The sequence below is a fragment of the Guillardia theta genome (assembly GCF_000315625.1).
Source record: "Guillardia theta CCMP2712 unplaced genomic scaffold GUITHscaffold_71, whole genome shotgun sequence".
In the NCBI taxonomy this organism is placed as follows: domain Eukaryota; class Cryptophyceae; order Pyrenomonadales; family Geminigeraceae; genus Guillardia; species Guillardia theta.
In genome coordinates this window covers 188,818-204,816 of record NW_005434603.1, presented here as the reverse complement: position 1 = coordinate 204,816, position 15,999 = coordinate 188,818, and the positions used below count along the sequence as shown (strand labels likewise).

The 15,999-nt window shown below is 54.4% G+C and overlaps 7 protein-coding genes across 7 annotated transcripts; 3 read left to right on the top strand and 4 right to left on the bottom strand.

Annotated features, from left to right (window-relative positions):
* Window positions 1-886: 886 nt before the first annotated feature.
* Window positions 887-2,182, top strand: GUITHDRAFT_113951 (hypothetical protein; the record flags this gene model as incomplete). Its single annotated transcript, XM_005826882.1, has 9 exons — window positions 887-949; window positions 1,015-1,079; window positions 1,128-1,155; window positions 1,203-1,327; window positions 1,384-1,434; window positions 1,490-1,561; window positions 1,615-1,662; window positions 1,710-1,769; window positions 1,843-2,182. 9 exons carry the CDS (start codon window positions 887-889, stop codon window positions 2,180-2,182), a joined length of 852 nt encoding a protein of 283 aa, XP_005826939.1.
* A 644-nt stretch (window positions 2,183-2,826) lies between these two features.
* GUITHDRAFT_76021 (hypothetical protein) lies at window positions 2,827-3,336 on the top strand (the record flags this gene model as incomplete). The annotated part of the gene is made up of 2 exons (XM_005826881.1): window positions 2,827-2,977; window positions 3,026-3,336. 2 exons carry the CDS (start codon window positions 2,827-2,829, stop codon window positions 3,334-3,336), a joined length of 462 nt encoding a protein of 153 aa, XP_005826938.1.
* A 165-nt stretch (window positions 3,337-3,501) lies between these two features.
* GUITHDRAFT_154270 (hypothetical protein) lies at window positions 3,502-4,803 on the bottom strand. The gene is made up of 3 exons (XM_005826880.1): window positions 4,644-4,803; window positions 3,888-4,524; window positions 3,502-3,839 (listed from the first exon to the last, which is right to left on the bottom strand). The coding sequence occupies exons 1-3, from the start codon at window positions 4,722-4,724 to the stop codon at window positions 3,688-3,690; spliced, it is 870 nt and encodes a 289-aa protein (XP_005826937.1). The 5' UTR covers window positions 4,725-4,803; the 3' UTR covers window positions 3,502-3,687.
* Window positions 4,804-5,719: 916 nt separating this feature from the next.
* GUITHDRAFT_164801 (hypothetical protein) lies at window positions 5,720-6,866 on the bottom strand. The gene is made up of 6 exons (XM_005826879.1): window positions 6,808-6,866; window positions 6,340-6,397; window positions 6,181-6,284; window positions 6,055-6,128; window positions 5,858-5,994; window positions 5,720-5,802 (listed from the first exon to the last, which is right to left on the bottom strand). The coding sequence occupies exons 1-6, from the start codon at window positions 6,852-6,854 to the stop codon at window positions 5,764-5,766; spliced, it is 459 nt and encodes a 152-aa protein (XP_005826936.1). The 5' UTR covers window positions 6,855-6,866; the 3' UTR covers window positions 5,720-5,763.
* Window positions 6,867-7,363: 497 nt separating this feature from the next.
* On the top strand, window positions 7,364-11,115 carry GUITHDRAFT_113947 (hypothetical protein; the record flags this gene model as incomplete). The annotated part of the gene is made up of 10 exons (XM_005826878.1): window positions 7,364-8,257; window positions 8,374-8,622; window positions 8,719-8,787; window positions 8,932-8,982; window positions 9,302-9,481; window positions 9,692-9,923; window positions 10,151-10,318; window positions 10,431-10,636; window positions 10,880-10,987; window positions 11,041-11,115. The coding sequence occupies 10 exons, from the start codon at window positions 7,364-7,366 to the stop codon at window positions 11,113-11,115; spliced, it is 2,232 nt and encodes a 743-aa protein (XP_005826935.1).
* A 286-nt stretch (window positions 11,116-11,401) lies between these two features.
* Window positions 11,402-12,066, bottom strand: GUITHDRAFT_154268 (hypothetical protein). Its single transcript, XM_005826877.1, has one exon. It carries the CDS (start codon window positions 11,932-11,934, stop codon window positions 11,587-11,589), a length of 348 nt encoding a protein of 115 aa, XP_005826934.1. The 5' UTR covers window positions 11,935-12,066; the 3' UTR covers window positions 11,402-11,586.
* Window positions 12,067-14,911: 2,845 nt separating this feature from the next.
* GUITHDRAFT_143114 (hypothetical protein) lies at window positions 14,912-15,747 on the bottom strand (the record flags this gene model as incomplete). The annotated part of the gene is made up of 4 exons (XM_005826876.1): window positions 14,912-14,956; window positions 15,007-15,057; window positions 15,102-15,153; window positions 15,206-15,747. The coding sequence occupies 4 exons, from the start codon at window positions 15,745-15,747 to the stop codon at window positions 14,912-14,914; spliced, it is 690 nt and encodes a 229-aa protein (XP_005826933.1).
* Window positions 15,748-15,999: the final 252 nt, after the last annotated feature.

Here is a 15,999-nt window from a genome sequence, read left to right as displayed (position 1 = left end):
CTTGACAACCGGCCGCTCAGGGGTCGCAAGCCTGCGGAAATTGCCTCGAGTTCAACTCAAAACTATCAACGTTAATTCAATTAGCTGAATCGTGTTCCTGCCGCTGATGATCATCCCGGAGTCCGGCGCCGCCGGGCCCGCCGCCGGGCTGATGGGGCCGGGCGGCCGCGGCGCGGCCGGCGGCACTAGCGGCCGCCGCACTCCGACTCACGGTTGGCATCTGTTGGCATCAGTGATCAACCGTTCAAGGCGCCGCGCCGGCCCGGGCTGCCCGGCAGTGCGCCGCCCGGCCGGGCGGCCGCGGCCCGGCCGGGCGGCCGCGGCCCGGAGGCGGTGGGGCTGGCGCGGGCCGCCCGCCGGTCCGCGGAAACCACACTGCCCGGCCGGCTTGGGCGGGCTTTGAAACGTCAAGTCCGATCATCAGAGACGGTCGGACTCCGGGAGGCTTCCGGCCGGCCGCCCGCGGCCCCCGCCGCGGCCGCGGGCGGCCCGGGAAAACTTCGGCCGCCCGGCAGCAGATGAAGTTGGACAGTAATAAATTTAGCTAATTGATTTGCTGCCTTGCTCTAGTTGTGTCCTTGCCTCTCCTCCACTCTGTTCGTTCTCGCCCGCTCTTCCCCTCGCACTTGCTCCTGCTCTTCCTCCTTGTACTCGTCAACAATCACCTTCGTTCTTTCCCTCGCACTTGCTCCTCCTCCTCATTGTACTCGTCAACAATCTTCTTCTTCTTCTTCGTTTGCCTCACGTCGTTGCACCCCTCATCCACTTCCTGCCCTCAACTTGTTCTCCCCTCTCAAGTTCTCCCTCCCGTCCCTCCCTCCCTGTGAGCCTGCTCTACCTCGCCGCGCACTCGGCAATGCATCGTCTGCTATAGGTGGTATGGAACATGTCGGTTGTGGCGAGCGAGACTACAATCAACCAGTCGATCACGTTCGAGCGCACGATCTATGTGAGTTTGTCTTTCAAACGAGAAGAGACGACGGACGATCTCCCAACCCTCATGTGCCGTTGCAGGTGCTCAGTGCCATTCCGATCGCCTTCATCTTTGTCGTGCTCCTCTTTGGTCTCACGGGATCTAGGTTTGACTGACCAATGTCCCGTCGATCCCTGACCTGTGTGGTTTCCAGGGCTGGGAGGAGGAGGAAAGAAATACAGGTGTGTAGACTACCTGACACTCCTCGTGTTGTTCATTTGAAGGCCAGGACGTGAAACAAAGATTTAGCAATGGACAGAGCATCATTTTTGCGCTCTCGGCTTCAGTGACTGAAACAAAACTACCACACATACCGAAAAGCCACAGAACTCTCCTCAACAAAAACCTGTACAGGTACGCATGAAAGTTTCCATCTCAAAGGAGTGAGGGCCGCTCATAGTCCTTTGCAGATCATGTGATATTTCTTCGAGATTCCAGCCAGATGACAAACACATCAATCTGTGAGAAGATGGCTGATCTTTGTGTCTTCCTACTCCTCACAGTCGGACATGGCAGGCCGGGATGGGGTCGATTAAACTCCAACGGCGAGCTGAAAAACTATCGATCTCTGATTGCAACATCCTATCGGTGAGGATTTGCTTCTGCTCCATCGGCCATGCTCTGATGCTGGTGAAAATTAGCGACATTGTGTTGAAATGCTGCAAGAAAGATCTGAATGCAGCCTTCTCGTAAGGAACACGATAGAGGGCTGCGAACGAGTGACTGGGAATGGCAGGGAAAACGTAGAGACATTCAACCCGCGGGAAGCGATGCTACTCATCATGAAGCGCTACCCGTAAGTAAAACAGACTTGACGACAAACATTCTCTCCCTTCGGACCAAACCCTTCTGACGGTTCCTACGTACAGAGATGTTGATTCCAAAACGGCATTACGATATCTTCGTTTGTATGAGAGTGCACGATTCAGCAAAAGCGTCGTGAGGGAGGTTCAAATTTTGTATGCTCGATGTATAGGTCTGATTTTGCTGCGCCAAGGAAACATTTTCCAAGTTTCGGAAGGAACTCACGAACTTGATGGTGCAAAGCACATCATTGCAATGGCAGACTATGACGCGTTCGTTACAGGAGAGTATAACGAAATGTCAGAGCAAGATCCAGGAGAAGAAGGCTCTTCCTCCACATCTTTCGCCTTTGTAGTGATGGATTCTGAAGAACGCTTGCCCTCGTACAGAAATGCAAAATCTTAGCTGATGAGACTGGATAACCACTTGTAGATACTTAAAACATGTCACCTATCAACTCAACTACCTTCTTTGCAACTGAATGAATCATCCATCCAATGTCCTACATGCTCAAGTTTTTAACAGGGACGTCATCTCATGCAACTCTTTATTGTTGTTAGGAATCCACATTCAGGCTGTGTTGTGTTGATGCAGATGACACAGAATTAATCTTATTGGAAAGTGAACAACTCAAGAGTTTTCAAGGGAATCGGACTGAGGGAAAGAAGGAAAATGAGGGGGTTGCCGCAGAGGATGTTTGTGGGGGGTGGTTGTCATCACCGGTTATACCTAGTACCCCTTCTGATAACATGAATTTGTGGATGAGTGCAAGGGTAGGGTGGTAGGGTTTATATACACATAAGGGTTGAAGGGTAGCTCATAAACAAACGGTGACGATGGCGCTTAGAAGCTGCGTGCTGGCGGTTCTCATCGCCGGATGCTCTGCCTTCTCCTCCCCCCTCTCCTCCTCCTTCACCCAGACGCTTCGTAGCAGCCGAGAGTCTCTTCCTAGGAGTGACAGTTGCCCTGGTTTGTTCAGGTCCGGGCGATCCAGGGCTCTTGCATTCCAAGGAGGCTTCAGGAACGCAGAGAAGAGCGGTGCTCTCGGGATGTCTGCGAAGTTTCTCGATGGTATCAAGGCGAAGGACATTGATGGCAAGGAGGTCGACCTTGGGTCCAGCTATGGCAGCGCCAAGAAGGTCTTGATCGTCAACCTGGCTTCCAAGTGCGGGCTCACCGACTCCAACTACAAGGAGATCGGTGATTCTTTTGTGAACTCTTGCAAGTAGTTGCTGACTCTCTCCGCAGCTGAGCTCACCAAGAAGTACACCGCTCCCGACCTGGTGGTTCTTGGATTCCCTTGCAACCAGTTCGGTGCCCAGGAGCCAGGAACTGAGGCAGAGATTAAGAATTTTGTTGAGACCAAGTACAACGCCAAGTTCCCCCTTTTCTCCAAGATCAACGTCAACGGCAACGACACTCATCCCTTGTACAAGAAACTCAAGGACGCAACCAGCTGCGGGGACATTCAGTGGAACTTCGCCAAGTTCCTCATCACCGACGGCGACAAGGTCGAGGCTTTCGGGCCCCGTGTGGAGCCAAAGAGCATCATCTCGTAAGGATCGCAGAGCTGGCAGATGTGAATTTTGATGTGTGATGACGTATCTACATGGACCCAATACATGTACCTACATGGACCCAATAAACACACTCTCATCGCCATGCTCCTGATCTCCGGGGAGTCTCTTCTATTTGACCTACACTAACAGTCCCCAACATGATGTATCTTTCAGAATTTTTATTTTTTTGTCCTCATTTTGTGGGTTTCAAACTCTAGACCCTCTCTTGACAGTTTGGTTCCAAAGGTCTCTTGTTGCACCACACAATCTCGTTCCATCCTTCATCAATACACACCACCGATGTGACCGACACTCCGAGCTCTTTCGCATCCGGCGAAGTTAATTCACTCTCTACCGGCATGTGCAGCCCGTGCATACTGGTGGGCTTCCCGTGCAAGAGGTGCAAGTGCATGCTGGGCCCGAGGTGACTGCGTTCTCGTACCTGACGGAGTCAGAGATAGGATAGTCTGGCCCAAGGAATCCTCCAACGCCGAAGATACCACCTGTGGCAAGTCAGCATGTATATATTCGAACGACACGCAGCTCCTCACCGACTCCAGAAACACCATTGTGCGCTGATCCTGCAACTCCTGGAACATGAACGGGCTGGCCGGTCTGAGCATCAACAAGGGTGTCGTGGAAGGTCTGCTCCTGGATATCACGCTCCTGGATGCGTTGCAAAGCCTTGGCAATTTCCTCTGGAGTTGGGGGGGTCACAGCGGCAGGAACTTCATCAGCTCCAGCCTCATCAGCAGATCCCTCCTCTCCTTCCGCAGCAGCGTCTCCAGCAGCAGCCTCCTCTCCAGCAGCAGCCTCCTCTCCAGCGGCAGCCTCCTCTCCAGCGGCAGCCTCCTCGCCAGCAGCAGCCTCCCCGCCAGCAGCAGCCTCCTCGCCAGCAGCAGCCTCCTCCCCTTCACCAGCGAGAACCGAACCAGCTCGGAGAGTTCCCTTTCCGCCAATGCGCAGCTGTTGGGCCTTGACCAGCTTACGCTTGGGCAACGACATCATGCTCACAGGGATGTACTCAATCTTGCCAGTCTTGACGTTTCTGACCTCCTGCACAGGGACGTACTTGACAGCAGGCGCCTTGGCCTTGACGCTCCTAGGGCCGAGTGCCTTGACTGGAACATATCTAACAGTTGATGGCGCGGAGACATACTTGACAGCAACTGCCTTCTGCAACAACTCCTACACGATACATTCATCAGCAACATCGTCATTAAGATTTCATGAGCATAGACAAAGAATCGCGCATTTGCCAACCGCTTCCTGACCTTGCAGCATGCATTCACAGAGAGGTCACTTACCGAAGTGTTTCCTCGTGATCGCACAAGGACAAGTGCAACCAGAGCCATCACAGCAGCCAGAGAAGAAGCAACAGCAACCATGGTCTTCCTTGAGAGCTTGAAAGAGGAGTCTCTCCCAGCAGCAGGAAGAAGCCCATGCGGCATGGAGCCGTACGATGCCATAGCTCCGCGGCTCTTCGCTACGGCACCTCCTCCACACTAGTTGAATTTTCTTGTTTCGTATTCATATTTGAAAATTAATCAAAAATTGGATTTACTTTGTGTTAATTCGAAACTTTCTCTCACTAATTATGAATTTGGTACAACCTTCAGACAAAGAGGACCCCATCAAGAAAAGAAATTGTTACTGCTCCGGTCATTTCAAGGCAAAAGTACCGGTCCCTCTATATTCAACGGTATGTAACGGAGATAACGTCGTTTTAACGGAAATTAGTTCATTGAATCATTGCGGCCGCGCCGGGAGGCTCCGACTGCCTGTGCGCGGCCCGGGCCCCGGGGGCCCGGTGAACTTGCGGGAACCGAGCCTCAGGGCCTCACGGAGGCTGGAAGTCAAGTCCCGGACCTGCCAAGTGGGATGATGTTCCGAGTCACTGTGAGTTCCCGACCGTACCGTTGGTAACTTGAGACTTACTAGTTAGCGGCAATGGTCCGAGTTGAAGCTGGCGCCGCCTGTCACAGGCTCGCCGGGATCGGACCGTGGCCCAGCGGCGGCCGCAGGCCCGGCCCGGGCCGGCGCTGAGCCTCGGAGGGCGTTCCGGGCGGCCGCGCCCGGCCCGGGCCGGGCCGGGCGCCGTTCGGAGAGAGACGGTCTACTTTGCTTTAAAGTTTGAAGCAAAACACATTAGAATTTACAAAGCGGGCCTGAATGGTGTTCCAATTCAAGTTGAAAGGCCCCCGTTCCGACAGTGACACGGCTAACGTCCGATCCGAGACCGTCCGATCTTCTGAGATACTAGGCTGCCGCCGGGGTCACCGGTGCCATGATGCCATCCGGATGATGATGGCACGTAGGCCTCAGCCTCTTGATCAGCCTGTTGTTTTACAATCCTACCTTCTCTGAGTCGCCTCCCCTTTCTCCTGACAGTGAGATATTCTCTGTCGCTACCTCCAAAGTTGTAGATTACTTCGGTGGATTCTGAATCTCCCCTGACACGTCGGCCTGTCGTGGAACGATTTCAGTTACGGCTCGTTGCAGCACAGCGACGTAAACGCACATTCAAGATGGGTTCCAGGAAGCCGCTCTGACTCGCTTTCTGTTGGTACTCATTGCCCGAGTCTGGCTCGCCCTTGTCTTGAGTCATAGCGCGCTCCCGTCTCCTCACCTTGGTGTAGTCTGAGAACTTCATTGCAGCTGCAGGGTCAACGAGCAAGTCAGTCACGATGTCGTGCGAGCCAACAACCTGTCTCTCACGGTAGATGCCATAGTCATCGATGGGCTCCGGCTCAAAGAAGTTGTCGTTGTAAGGGGAGACAGACTGAATCGGGCTGACCACTCTGATGAGAATCTGCGCGGGTGGGGAGGAGAAGTTCCGCCTACCTGGAGACGGATAGCAGCCCCTGTACCCTGTAACGTTTGCCATTGAAGAACGCCTGCGCCAGACCAGCTTGTTGCCCATTCTGATGTCTCAACGCAACAAGGGTCTTTTGTGAAACCAGGTGTTCAGACAGACCTTGTCGAACACAGCTTGTGACTCACCACAACAGCAAGAAGCGCGAGCGCACAGAGCGCGGCAACTCCACGTTTGTAAGACTCGCTGTTGACCAATCGAGCATCAGACATGAAGTAAAAGGATCAAACACAGAAACAACGCAGCTTCCACTCTGCCATTACACGATTTTCCTCTTACACAGGAGAGGAAATTCTTCACACATCAACTAGGTGGCAACAGGTGAGGCTATTTAAGTTCCACCCTTGTCGATTCAATGAAATCTCTAATTCCTGCATATCTTGCTCGCTCTGCATTTCATGCCTTCCATTCCATCCCTGTCCCGCTCCTCCTCTCCCCTCTCTCCATCACCCTCTACATTCCCTTCCCATTCCACCGCCCTCTCCCTCCTCCTACCCTGTCCTTTCTTGCCTCCTCCCTCACACCATCTTGCCTTGTTCCTGCTCCATTCCTGCTCTGTCTCCTTCTTCACCTCCTCTTCCTCCTCATCTTCATACCTTTTGCGCCTCACCACAACGACCTCCCAAGCCGCGCCTCCTGCCATGCCCGAAATAGGGGTGCCCCACTCCGAAACGGTCGTAGTTGAAGCGCAACAGGTACGTAACGGTCGTCCAGCACAGCATCAAAATGGCGAAACGGGAAGGGAGGGAGGAGAGGAGGAGGAGAGGAGAGCTGATAGATGATGATTGTGATGATGATGATTGAGAGCAAACTGATCAAAGAGGCGAGTGGATGATGGGAGTGAGTTGGAAGTGCTGCGATGAGATTGAGTTACACCCAGTGGAACAAGTGAGGGGTCGAATGACCCAAAAGGATCGCGGGGTTGTTGCTGAGAGGACGAGAATGAGCGCAATGTGATGTGATGCGAGAGGGAGGTGATTGAAGTGATGCTGCAGGTTTGGATCTGAAGGACCTGTAATTATGCCGCTGAGGCTGCAGGAGAGACAGACTAGCACGCCTGCTGCTCATTGAACCTTGCTCCTCCATCACACGAGCAGACCATACTGACAACACTCCTCGCTCATCCTAGCCTCTCCTAGCTTGCAGTAGAGCATGGCAGAGTCAGAGAGCGCCAGCTTGCTCAAGAAGAGCTCCGGGGACATTGCGTATGGCACTTCGGCATCGAAGCTGGTGTCGGCTACCGCCAGCACCTTCGAGACGGTGGACTGGGAGTTCGGGGCGGAGAGGGACAGGCTGCTGCGAGAGGCGCTGCAGAAGAGCAGGCAGATGCGGCACCGGTCACGGAGCAAGTGGAGGAGGATCCTGTCGGACAGCCTGACAGCAGGGGAGGGCTGGTTTGTGTTCCTCATCGTGGGGTTCTTCACAGGCCTGCTTGCTGGGATGATTCAGGTGTCGAGGGAGTGGGCGTTTGACCTCAAGTTCGGCTACTGCAGCGAGGGAGGGTTCTGGAACTCGAGGAAGGAGTGCTGCAGGATATCCAAGGACGAGGACTCGTGCTGGCAGTGGAGGACATGGTCGGAGTTCCTCATGGGCCTGCCCGGGAGCGGCAAGAGGGACCGGGGGTACGGCCTCGACTACCTCCTCTACATGCTCTGGTGTACTGTGCTGGGAACCTGGTCGGCCTGGCTGGTGAAGACGTTCGCTCCCTTCGCGTCGGGGTCCGGCATCCCTGAGATCAAGACCATCCTGGGAGGGTTTGTGATGAAGGGCTACCTAGGAGGACGCGTGCTGTTGATCAAGAGCGTCGCCCTCGTCCTGTCCGTGGCCTCGGGGCTCAGCGTTGGGCTAGAAGCGGCTTACGTGCACATCGCATGCTGCGTCGCCAACGTGAGCTCCCGCTACTTCTCCAAGTACGCCACGTCAGAGGTCAAGAAGCGCGAACTGCTGTCCGGTGCTGCCGCTGCCGGCATCTCCGTTGCCTTCGGAGCCCCTGTAGGAGGAGTTCTCTTCAGCTTGGAGATGCTGAGCTCCTACTTCCCCCCCAAGGTCAGTGACGTCCCTCCACCCCATCCTCCTCCCTTGCCTTGTTTTCTCCGCCCCCCCCTCCTCCTTTCCTTGAAGTCTCCTCCTCCTCCTCCTTCTTCTCACGCCTCTCTCTTCAGACAATCTGGCGTTCCTTTTACTGCGCCATCGTCGCCGCCATCACGCTGAGAGGAATCGACCCCCTGCATAGCGGCAAGCTGGTGGCCTTCGAGATCACCTACCACTACGCGTTCGGTTGGTTCGAGCTGCCCATCTTCGTCATGCTCGGGGCCATCGGCGGGCTCCTCGGCACTCTCCTCCTCAAGCTCATGGTGCGATACGCCTACCTCCGCCAGACTACCCGCATAGCCCGCCATCCTCTCTATGAGGTAGGGTTGGAGAGGGCAGGCAAGAGGAGAGGAGTGGAGTGGAGAGGAGAGGAGGGGGGAGGAGTGGAGAGAGGACAGTCCTGAGGGTCTCTGCAGGCTGCAGTTGTCTCCTTTCTCTCGGCATCGGCGACCTATCTTTCAACTTTTCTGAGGATGGATACAACGGTGAGGAGAGGAGAGGAGAGGAGAGGAGAGGAGAGGAGAGGAGAGGAGAGGAAACGAAAGAGTAGTGGAGAACAGTGAAGGTGGAGGGATGGGAGGTGGTGTGGGCAACCCGATACGGCAACGGGCTGCTCATATTTCTTGCAGGATCTTCTTGCCGCTCTGTACTCGGATTGCAAGTATGAGACGAACGCAACGGTTGACCAGGTTTGACTTGTAGCCTTTGCCCTTTGCTTCACACATTTCTCCTCACTCTACGATTTATGTTGGCTGCTCTTTCCATGTATTCTCATCTTTATGTCCTTTCCCACTCTCTTCCCTCTCTCTCTCACCCCCCCCCCTTCCCTCACACCTCTTCCTTTACCCCTCTTCCCCCCTTGTCTCTCTCCATCTCTTTTTTTATCGCTTCCCCCTCTCTCTTTCCCCCCCCCCCCCCCCTTCCTCCCCCCCTCTCTGTTACTAACTCCTTTCCCTCTTCCTCGTCTTCTACCATCCTCCCTCACTCTGCATTCTTCAGCTCTGCGTGGAAAGCGACGCATCAAACATCATCATCTTCCTCCTCGCCTGTGCGCTCATCAAGTTCATCCTGACCATCTTCGGTCCCAACACCATCGTGCCGGGAGGGCACATGGTCCCCTCCATGGCCGTCGGGGCTTGTCTGGGACGAGTCTTCGGCTTCTGCTTGAGTCTAGTGCAGGTGAGGCAGAGGGGACATGAGCGGGGAGGGGAAGGAGGAATGCGGAGGGAGATGAGGAGAGGAGTGGAGGCGAGGAGCAAGGAGGAGTTGGGGAGGGATCGATAGGGTCGAGGAAGTTTCGTCAGTGTGCCCTTTCAGCTGATCTCCTGTCCTCCTCTTGTCTTGTCGCTTGTGACTCCATCCTCCTTCTCTGACGCGATGTCATCGAAGGAGCGAGTAGGAGACGTCGGTTTCTTCGCAGAGTGCGCAGGGCACGACCCTTGTATCACCCCGGGGGTGTACGCGATCATCGGGTCAGCTGCCATGCTGTCGGCTGTTTCAAGGATGACAGTCTCGCTCGTTGTCATCATCTTCGAGCTCACTGACGGCATCGACTACATCATGCCCACCACCATCTGCATCCTCGTCGCCAAGTGGGTCTCCGATGCCTTCGGCCGCGATGGTTGGAACCGAACTCCTCCTCCTCGTTCTTTTGCTCCTCCTCCCCCTCCTCCTCCTTCAACACTTCGTTCTTTACTTAGACCTTATCGCTTCTCCTCTACCTCCTCGTCCTCTTTTGCTTTCCTCTCTCCTTCTCTTTTGCTCCGACACTCTCCTTTCATGGATGACGTTGCCCATTCTTCTCCTCCGCAAATCTCCTCCTGCGCCTGCATCTCACCAGTCTGACAGGAATCTATGACGAGCTCATCATTCTTCACGACTATCCCTACCTCAACAACAAGATGGAGTTTGTCTTCAACGAGACGGCAGCAGACGTCATGAAGTCAAGGGATCTGTGCGTCATAAATGCGACAGGAAACACTTACGGCAGCATCGCCAACCTCCTTAACACAACAGGTCAGTGTCTCCTCTCTCTCGTCTTCTCCCTCTCTTCCCTCTCCCTCTCTCCACTCTCCCCTCTCCCTCCCATTCTCTTTCTGCGCTCCTCCTCACTCGCTCTCTTCACCAGAGTTCAGCGGGTATCCCATCGTGAAGTCCATGGACAGCATGCAACTGATCGGCTACATCTCACGTGCCAACCTGGAGACCGTGCTCAACGCTAAGACCCCGGACATGACAGACGCTACCCAGTGCTTCTTCACCAACGATAGGCCCTTCCCCCGCAACGCCCCCTACCTCGACTTCAACCCCTGGCTCGACCAAAGCCCGATCCAGGTAAGGAGAAGAGAGCGGAGGGAGGATGAAGATGTTGCGGAGAGCAGAAAGAAAGAGGAGGGGAAGGAGGTGTATGGAGTGGGAGGAGCGGGGGGAGCAGAGGAGCGGAGAAGGAAGAGGAGCGGGGAGGATCGAGGGTTACCATTGGAATCTGAGATGTCAGGGACAGAAGTTCCTTGCCTCATCTGCTGATGTTCCCATCCCATCCTGTCCAACTGACTTTCCCAACTTTCCTTCTCACAGATCGTAGAGACCACTCCTCTCAACCGCGTCATCGACGCCTTCCGAGCTCTGCGCCTCCGCTACGTCCTCGTCGTTCGCAACGGCGCGCTGGTCGGCATCACCACAAAGGTGAGGAGGAGGCCCCGGAGCCCTCTGACTCGACTGATCCCTCCTGGTTGCAGCGAGACATCCTGCGCAGGATTCATACTTTCAGGGGGACCCACAAGTTCGCCAGCGTCAACGTGAAGAGGAGCTGAGGGGAGGGAGGAGGAGATGAGTTGACATGCTCGGGCTATCTTGTCCTGGTGCACAGGCACTACATACTGGTATGTTAGCGGTCAGAGAATGAGAGTATTTGTCCTCGTGGGGTAAAATTATTCTTTTCCTTTGCTGTTCCTCCTACTCTTGCTCTTTATGCTGTACAAGTTGAATCATCCTACCATTATACTGCTCAACATCTATGCACTCAGGGGATCGTTTCAAACACACAAACAGATTAAACGGCCATGGTAGCAGTGGTGCGCTTTCGAGCGAAAACAGTTGCAGTGTTTGATAGGTTTATTAGAAATTCACGCATTATAGCTACACTACTTCCGCAGGCACAAACTCTCATTCTCAAGCTCCACACAAACATCATCCCCCGGTCAGATCGCTGACGATCATGTTGGGCAAGAGAGGTGCTGGCTCAGAAGGAGTGTTCAATCACACCACCATCAGCTGGTTTAAGTTTACTTCTTGGCCTTGAGACGAGAGACAGCACGGAGCTTTCCGGTCTCTCCCTTCACCTTCTCTGCCAACGTGGTGTTGCGAACGAGCGGGGCCTTCTTGGGGCTCGCGGCCTTGGGGCTCGCGGCGGTCGTCTTGGGGGACTTTGCCTTGGGGGACTTGGTTGCCGTCTTCTTCACAGACTTCTTGGCAGGCTTGGGGGAGGCAGCAGTGGAAACTTTCTTCTTGGACACTGCCGTTCTCTTCTTCTTGGGAGCATCCTTGGAGATGGTCTTCTTGGGCGCGGTGGCTCGCTTCGTAGCCTTGGCGCTTGGGGACTTAGGGACTTTTGCGGCGGCTGCACGGGGCATGTTGAGGGTTTCTGGAGGAGGAAACTGTGTCTGTCGGGTTCGTAGAGGTGTTTGGTTGTTCTTGGGGTGAAGTGGAGGAGGAGTAGCAACGCGTGGGAGAGGAGGAGGAGTCGGGTCGGGAGTGAAGTCGAGGGGGTGAGGGAGAAGGATGTGGGGGTAGCGGGAAGGAGACCGAAAAAAAAAGGAAAAAAAACCGTTTGTGGGACAGTTACGGTCACGGTGGGGTAGGGGGTGATTTTGGAGATAGGTGGGGTCCAGGTCTGAAGGGGTGTACATGGAGAAGGCTGGGTGGGGGAATGACGAGGGGTGGGGTTGGAGGTGGTAATGGAGAAGGTCGGGGTGATTGCAGGTGCATTTGAAAATATGGTCGGGTGGTATTAGAGTGAGATTATTGAACCAAGTAGGTAGGGTGGGGTGACGAAGTGATTGGTTGTGGTAGGTGGGGTGTATAGCGTGTTGCGTGTTGAAGGCAGGTCATCCTGTGTCTCAGGGGGTGGGGTGGGGTAGTTCTAAAGTTCTACTGAAAATTCTGTAACGCTTGTGAAGTTAGTACATGGGGGTAGGGGTAGAGGCCCATTGAGGAAAACACAGTGGTAGAAGGACCGCGTCTTACCCACACCTTTGAGGGGTGGGGTGATAGATCCGGGTCGAAAATAGGGGGTAGGGGTAGTAGAGTTTGTTGGAAGGGATTCCACCCCCTTATTGAGTCATCGAGAACTGCGCTACGCTCGAATCCACCCCAAGTATCGGGACGCATCCGTACCCGGTACCACAGCATGCTCTTGAGGCGACCCTGTTTCATATACCACTATCATACAACTTTTCTTGATTCTCTTCATAGTATATTATATGATACTATCTTGCTTCCAACTTCAAGGTAGGACCCCTGTGCATTTACAGCCATCTCGGGACTACTCAAATGAGGAAATGCGCGCAGTGACCGGCAAGAGACCAAGGGGTGGGTGGTGTGCCCGGGGCACCAAATGATACGAAATAGACTTCCAGGGCCCCGAGGCCTTGCCTTCCGAGGGGTGGGTGGTTGAGGGGGAATAAGGGGGTGAATCCTCATCCCAGATCGGGGCCGCATTCTGAAACGGTCGTTGGAGGGGTCCAGGAGGACTCACCCTACCTATCTATCGGATATCAAATAGATGGATTTGATGGGGGTACATGGGTGTTTTTGGAGAAGATGAAAAACTGTTGGCTTGCCGTTCTACAGTATTTAGGAGGCGTATCCTCGACAATCCACCCCACCTGGTACGATGGCAGCTCACCCACCTCAGAAACGATGTACCCTCTATTTTACCATAAAATCACCCCCACCTTAGTCTGCATCTGGACAGAAAACATTTCAACCTACCCCTCATGATCCGCAACTACCCTGTGACAGTTTGCTACCACACGTAATTCAAAACACACAAGATATCGACCCAGAGGGGAAATTTATTCTCAAAAGATATGAGAAAATCCAAATGAGTCTCTAATAAAAATTACTATAGTGTGTACCTTCTTGATTTCAGCCATCTCTTCATCCCACCCCCTTTCATTCGTACGGTCAATTCCCTTTGCTCGAGTCATGTTCCTTCGCTTTGATATCACACCTACCCCCTACCCCGTCGCCATTGTGGTATCACCCCATAAAAATGAAAATTCTACCCCTGGTTTTCCTGCACAATATAGGTTTACCATAGGACCCGTACCGCTTGAGGGATAGCAGTCTCTTGTTTGACTACCCCTACCCAAGATCTAGCCCCTTTCCGTTCTAAATTGAGGCCACCCTGGAATCTGGAGGCCATCTAAAAAACAAGGGGGGTTCAAGGGGTGGGGTATTTTTGAATTACTACCGGGTACTGTAGTGGGAAGGATCTTGGTAATTAGTACCCCTTGTATGCTTATTTCAGAAGTGATATAGGGGGTGGGTACTGTAAATACAGGGTAGATCTCCATGGGGGTAGTGGTTCCACTGCACGTCAGCAGGCACAACATGAGGTGCAACAACGCTCTCCACCCCCACCCCCCATGACTCTCCCAGAATGACATTTCCAAATCCACCCTACCAGTACTTTGTGAATTTGACCCCTTCATTATTGACTTTTTCGATATCAAATACACCGGTACAATCCACAACGAAGGGGTAGCACGAAATGTATCCACAAAGATGGGTGTAGCCATCTGATCTGTGAAAGGTAGGTAGGGTTATTGCAGGACCCAGGGCTGTAATTCATCCGGTGGGTGGTTATTTGAGGGGGTGGTATAGACGATTTCAATGGGGTGGTAAAATTTTTTGTCGGGTAGGTTCCACCATTTAGTAGGTAGGGTTCTTTCGAGTTGGTGGGGTAGAATAACCATTGGGGTGGGGGGTGAATCTTGTAAAAGGAGCCCTCATCCCCCCTCCTACCCGTCTCAGCCGTTGAGTCGCAGTTGAGTCGACTCACCCTCTAGACTCTCTTATGCTCAGCCGCGTGGCAACGGTGGCGACGCTCGGCAACGCTGAGCCCGCACCGATGATTGAGGCGGTCACGAATCATGCGAGCTGAGGAGAAGCGAAGAGCTTTGGCGGCAGGCATCATTCATCACAGTGATAAGGGGGTCGGCCGCCCGCGGCCGGTGGCCCGGCCCGCCCGCCGCCGGGCCGGTCACCTACTATAGTACGGTGACTGGCAACTGCCTGCTTCCAGTGTCTTGCAAGCGGCCTCTAAGGTTGATTCATCCATAGCATGAGGCCAAGTTGCTCTCTTGGCCAGTGACTCTGACTCAAATCCCTCTATCCCTTCTCCGCCCCCCTCCCCCTCTCCCACCTCCCTGCACCACCTTCACCACCACCAATACACGCACGCACGCGCTCGCACGCACACACATTCGCTGCTGTTTTTCGTGTGCTGACAACTTCAGGATGCTGATGAGACAAGCGAGCAGGCAGGGAGAGGTTCTGTGTTCAAACTTCTTCATCTCATCCCAACACGATACCGGCACTCCCTCAAGCCCACAGGAACGTCTCCCTATCCTCCTGCTTCATCGGGCTCTGCACGGACGCGTCACACAGTTCAACCAGGAAGTCAACTTGATCCCCACCTGCGAAGGAACCTGCTCTTGCCTCTCGTTGCTCTCCTCTCCCTGGCTCTCCTGCGGAACCAGTAAGGATCACCCTCGAACCAGGCTCCAGCTACCTCATGACCCCTGTGCGTCGGGGGAGCTGAAGCAGGGGACACGATGTCGCACCTGCGGGGCCAGAGATCGTTAGAGATGCTCCTGCCGTCACTCCTCCACTCACTCGATCAGGATCACGTCCTGCGCCTTTGACACCCTCGAAGCCTCCGACCTGCTGGGCTGGGCCGCCGCCTCACGCGTCTGCCTCGGCGTGTGGTTCCTCGAGAAGTTGACAGATCGCGGAGTCGGTTCAGCTGTGGTTGGGTTGCTGGGCTGGAGCTGGTGCAGGAGCATGGACTCAGATTCGATGCGATCGAGAGCAGGCCCATTATGATCCGGTTGCTCTGCTGCCGCCTTGGAGCTCCAGAGGTTCTGGTGGAAAGCCTGCTGGTGATTTCCGTGAGTGGCAGGTTTAAGAGCGACCGGGGCCAATCGGCGAGAGGAGGGAAGCAGCTCCCCCTCTTCCTCCTCGTGGTCCTCGCAGAAGAGCTCGATGCGGGATGGAGGACCGTGAACCTCAGCGCTCAGCAGCCTCCCAGCTGAGCGAGGGGTCGTGCTGTTTGATTTGCTTCTGCTCCAGGAGGGTCTGGTCCACGAGGGGGTGCAACACTCCTGCACCGTGAACACGTTTTTCTCTCCGGTGCAGGCCAGGAGAAAGAAATCCATACTCGAGCTTGCGAGGTGCCTCCGAGTTCAAACTTCCAAGATCAGCTCCTGTGGGACTGGTGCACCTCAATTCGGTGGTCTAGAGGTCACGGATGGGAATCAAGTCAACCAGTCCTGAAGATTCTCTAATGTACGAGCTTCGCCTTGGGACGGTATGCAGACGTGCCACTCTGACAAGACTGCGTTTTAGCGACTGCAACAAGAATCAATAGGACTGGATGCAACAAAAGAAAATGAGGGCTTGCTTCCGGT

Excerpts from the sequence above, each read along its gene's own strand:
- GUITHDRAFT_154268 (XM_005826877.1), bottom strand. The coding sequence starts at position 11,934 with ATGCCCCGTGCAGCCGCCGCAAAAGTCCCTAAGTCCCCAAGCGCCAAG.
- GUITHDRAFT_164801 (XM_005826879.1), bottom strand. The coding sequence starts at position 6,854 with ATGGCAGGAGGCGCGGCTTGGGAGGTCGTTGTGGTGAGGCGCAAAAG. Across the intron at positions 6,285-6,339 it reads TCGCGCTTCTTGCTGTTGTG|ACCCTTGTTGCGTTGAGACA; the intron begins GTGAGTCACAAG and ends GTTTCACAAAAG. Across the intron at positions 5,803-5,857 it reads TCCTGGAACCCATCTTGAAT|GCCGACGTGTCAGGGGAGAT; the intron begins GTGCGTTTACGT and ends GTTCCACGACAG.
- GUITHDRAFT_154270 (XM_005826880.1), bottom strand. The coding sequence starts at position 4,724 with ATGGTTGCTGTTGCTTCTTCTCTGGCTGCTGTGATGGCTCTGGTTGCA. Across the intron at positions 4,525-4,643 it reads GATCACGAGGAAACACTTCG|GAGTTGTTGCAGAAGGCAGT; the intron begins GTAAGTGACCTC and ends TGTATCGTGTAG. Across the intron at positions 3,840-3,887 it reads CAATGGTGTTTCTGGAGTCG|GTGGTATCTTCGGCGTTGGA; the intron begins GTGAGGAGCTGC and ends GACTTGCCACAG.